Source organism: Perognathus longimembris, chromosome 28, assembly GCF_023159225.1.
Source record: "Perognathus longimembris pacificus isolate PPM17 chromosome 28, ASM2315922v1, whole genome shotgun sequence".
Taxonomy (NCBI): Eukaryota; Metazoa; Chordata; class Mammalia; order Rodentia; family Heteromyidae; genus Perognathus; species Perognathus longimembris.
Genome location: NC_063188.1, coordinates 34,758,197 through 34,762,787, shown reverse-complemented (window position 1 = coordinate 34,762,787; position 4,591 = coordinate 34,758,197). Strand labels below are relative to the sequence as shown.

General features: G+C 41.3%; 1 protein-coding gene across 1 annotated transcript in view; it reads right to left on the bottom strand.

The window, feature by feature from the left end:
* Nucleotides 1-392: 392 nt before the first annotated feature.
* The window catches only part of Morc4 (MORC family CW-type zinc finger 4), a 52,993-nt gene continuing 48,794 nt past the window's right edge, over nucleotides 393-4,591 (bottom strand). The window contains exons 15-17 of the mRNA XM_048337003.1: nucleotides 2,663-3,341; nucleotides 1,705-1,988; nucleotides 393-1,394 (exon numbers count right to left, since the gene is read on the bottom strand). Coding sequence (XP_048192960.1) covers nucleotides 1,241-1,394; nucleotides 1,705-1,988; nucleotides 2,663-3,341 — 1,117 coding nt within the window. The 3' untranslated portion in view covers nucleotides 393-1,240. The remainder of the gene's footprint in view (nucleotides 1,395-1,704; nucleotides 1,989-2,662; nucleotides 3,342-4,591) is intronic.

Genomic DNA, 4,591 nt, shown 5'->3' with positions numbered 1-4,591 from the left:
GAGAACTGGTGCTATATAAGTGTAAGAAAATCATGAACCAAAGCACCTTTCACAAAAATTTAAGTTTTACTATTTTGGACCCCCAGGACAGCCTGAAAAGCAAGTGTATTTCAAGGGTTGGAAGACAGATCTCTCTACTGTAAAATACTTCTACCACTACTTGAAATTCTACAATATAGGGGCCTATCTTTAAAATTTTTGAGTCTTCAATATAGGTTTTCAAGACTTCCTCATTAAAATATAGATCCTATAGTGGGTTGGTAGGTAGGTCATGAATCAACCTTAGTTTTTCTGTCTACATTAACCCACTCCTCCTTTACAAAACACATTTATCACTTTCTGAATTTCTCAGCACCTTTACTTATGTTAATTCTTAAAAAGACAATGCTAAGTTTCACATAAATTATGTTACTTTATAATTTCACAGTCTCTCAATTCAAAGCCAATCCTACTAGTTCTTTTTAAAAACACTTTTATTTTTGCCAACATAAGAAGAATAACAAGTGTGTTATAGAAAATTTGAAAAAGGCAAGAAGACAGAACAAGAAAAAAATATCAACCGTAGTCCTAGCACCTAAGAAACATCCATCATTAACAGCGCGGTATGCTTATTCTTTAAACTTTAGTTTCGGTCCCAAGTCTGGTATTGATGCTTTCCTTGAACTTCCACTTCCTCCTCCAGATCTTCTCTGCCATGTTTCTACAACCCACTTGGACATCCCATGCAACTTTGGATAGTTAACTTGATGCGTCTTGTGTGTCCAACTAGACTTTCAGAACTTTGGCAGGCTGAAACCGGGAGTTACACTTCTTAGCTTATTCCAAAACACCAGGTACACTGAATGCCGTATTGGCTGACTGATTTCACCTAAATGAATATAAACCATTCTGGAAAGGATATGAAATAGGCCAAGTATCTCAGCCATGAAAATTAAAGCTTTCTGGTCACCTAACTTGGTGACAATTGCCTTTCTGTTTCCTGGACTCCTGAGAAACTATTTAACTGTCCTTTTTCTCCACACAAAAATAAGACTGAAAAGCAGATGGATGGAGAACCAAGACTCACTCAAAGATTCTGTCTATAAGGCATAAAGGTGAGAGGGAGGACACTGGCAGAAAATGGAGGGAGAGAGGAGGAGGGTGGAGAGCAGAATACAATGGAAGAGTAGGGGAGAGCTGAGTAGCCATAGTAGTATTCAGGCTGAAAAGAGGCTAGAGGAGAGTGTATATAGTGTGGTGCTCAGTCCAGTATGTGATTTGCCTCCAGCACCGTGTACAGGATCCCATCCACTTGCTCTGAGTCATACCCGATCTCACGAAGCTCCAAATGAGGGAGGACAGAAGTAAGGAGACAGCTGACGTGGACACGCAGCCGCGTAAGTTTTGCCAAAGCCCTGTATAATGGAGTGAGGAGCAGAAGAGATGACATGAAGTCATTAGTCAACAGAATAAAATGAAGTCCCTTCAAAATGGGCCTAACATTTTCTCAACAGTTAAAGGTTTTCACTAGCTAGAAAGAAAGAAGAAAAGTATATGCTGCCGAGCACAGGGAGAATGACTGGCAGCTTCCCGAGCAGTTATTATTCAATCCTTGGTGGCCTGTGAATTAAGGCTTCTTCCTTTATCTATGACTAGTTACTGGGGGTCCAATGGGAAGCTACCCATGAGCACTTATGAGCTTATAACTAAACCTTAGTAATTAACCTTTCTAGGTCATCTCCCTCTGGGGTCCGGTAGGAGACCTGAGCCTTCTGTAGTACTTCCAAGTGTGTCTCTGTTTCCTTCAGTTTCTCTTTTAATTCTTGCTTTTCCTCTTTGGTTCTTTCCAGCTCAGCTTTCAGAACCTGCAGTTCTGCTTGGCGATAGCCCATGTGTTTCTTGCTCCAGTACAACCCTTCCGTCTCCTGGGTACTATAGTTTACCAATTCGTTTTGAACTTTCTTGTATTCAGAATGCCAGTGATTCTTTTCCTGTTCCAGTGCCTCCACCTTTGGTCCAAGAAACAGAAATTCAATCAGCCCATATATTACTTCCCGAAAATGTCTCTATCTACACTGTGCTTCCATCATTCATATTCATCCAGCAATGTAAATCTCTATCAACCCGGAAATATGAGAGGGAAGCCCGTTAAGGTTTCACTCAATTGAGATATATCACAGAATCGCTCAGTGACATATTATTTTTGTGACAGTCCTGGGGCTTGAACTCAGGGCCTGGGTGCTGTCCCTGAGCCTCTTTGTAATCAAAGCTTAGCACTATACCACTGGAACTACAGTGCCACCTCTGGCCTTTTCTGTTTATGAAGTATGGAGGACTCAAACCCAGGGCTTCATGCACGCTAGGCAAGTACTCTACCTCTAGGCCACATTCCAGCCCTGTTCTTGAGCTTTTGTGCTCAAGGCTAGCACTCTACCACTTGAGCTACAGGAGCTACAGCCCTACTTCCATCTTTTTGATGGCTAATTAGAGAAGATTTTCATGGACTTTCCTGCCCAGGCTGGCTTCGAACTGTGATCCTCAGATCTCAGCCTCTTGAGTAGCTAGGATTATAGGCGCTAATTGGCGCTTTCAATTTTCGGAGCATGAAATCTTCAGAGCACCAACACCCCCGCCTCTTGGTTACAATACTCTCTTATTCCTAGTACTAAAGTGCTGATCATACCTTTTGCTGGAACAGATTCCTTTCAGCCAAAACACGTTCCAGTTTTTCTGTGGTTCTCTTCAATTCTTCAAGCTCTCTCTGGTTCTTTATCTTTGGCATATTGCGACCTCCACTTTCCTCACAGATTCTTCCTTTCTCCCTGACAGCTGGGGCAGGGACAGCAGCAGAACAGGGTGCTACATTCCAGGATTCTGCTGTTTTTCTTTTCTCAGGCAACTCCCCTCTATTAAAAGGGACAAGCTGAATGGGAGCTCCTGAATCTTGAACTCCTTTTGCAACACCAACAACAGCTACAAAAGGTCCCTTCTTTGTTTCTTCTTTGATTGTGTTCACGTTGCCTCTGTTGGATTCTTCTGCTACCAATCTTGGCATCTGAACTTCTAATTCTTCAGGCATCAGGGACCCCTGGTGTTGGTATTGGGATCCTGGATACCCAACTGAAGCTTCCCTGTTCTGCCCTGTATTCTTGTTTACTTCAGGGTATTCTGGGAAAAGGTATGGTGGTGTACTTCTTTCAGAACTGGACTTATCACGGCTGTTTTCCCCTTCTGGGTAGCCAATAGCTGCCTCTGCTCTCCTGTAAGTACCATGCAAAGAATAATCGAGAGGCCATGCCATCTCATTCGGGAGCCTTCTTCGTTTCTCCACAGGTTCTTCAACTGGGTTCCATTTGTACTTACTGTAAGAGGAGGAAATGTAATTGTTAGTTGCCATAATACAAGTTGAATATGTTCTTATGCTATACAGCCTGTTCTCAAATTGCTCTGCATTTTAGTACCACCTCTAAATGTTACAGATTAGTTTGGGTTAGGAATGTAATTGCTATGATTTAGTTGTGGTTTGTCTCCTAAAGGTTCACGTTTGGAAGCTTAACCCTAGTGTGGCAATGTGAAAAAGTAGTGTGGAACCTCTAAGAGGTTCACCCTAGTGGGAGGTTGTTAGTTCACTGACGGTGCTGTCCTCAAAAGAGATTAAAGCAGTTCTCATGGGACTCTAGGTTCTTACGAGAACCTGATGGCATAAAAGAGGGAGGCTGACTAACTCAGGTTGCACTCTAGGCTTCTCACATGGTAATGTTATTTCTTCTCCTCAAATACATTCCTACTATTTTGAGCCCATTCACCACAAGGCTTTCACTAGAGCCAAACTAATAGTGGTGCTCTATCCTTGAACATCCAGAACTGAGTTAAATAAATCTCTTTATAGAATTTCCCAGCCTCTTGTGTTTTGTTGTAGTAACAAATAGACTAACACAACAACTTCACCCACTAAGCCTCAGTCCCTTTATTCATACAACTGGCTAAGCACGGAATTACTGTTAAGACAGAGGTAAAGGTCTTAATAGTCAATATCATCTGAATAATAATGGGACTAGGATGAGTTTGGTAAAAAATTCTAAAAATGAATGTGGAGCCATCCTGACTTAAAAGTTTCCTAAATGCAATAAAAGACAACCAAAAAATAGACCTACAAAACCTACAGCAGGGTCATAAAAAGCCTACTAGTGCTACTAGTGTGTGCACAGAAGAAAGCCAGCTTGTTAATTTTAAAGTGTCACAAAACTTATACACATTTTTATATTGCAGTGTAACACCATACAATTCCTTTGCCAGCTAACTGGATTATGGCTATTGCCCATTATTCACTTGTAAAAGTTAATTAAAACACAAGGCCATAGTCAGAAACAAAGTGAATAGGCCAATTCATTTCTCCATTGGGACAAAGAATTCCCCTAGGTCAAGCACAAAGCTATACTTCCTCTGGTTCTTCAGAAGCCCAATATGATGATGGCCTCAGATTACCTTCCATTTCTGACTGTTCTATGCACTAACAGCTTAAGGAATGTAACAACACATGCCAGTGAAGTCCACAGGTAATTTTATAGCATATAGTAAGATATAAAACCAAGTGTTGTCCTTCTAACTATTC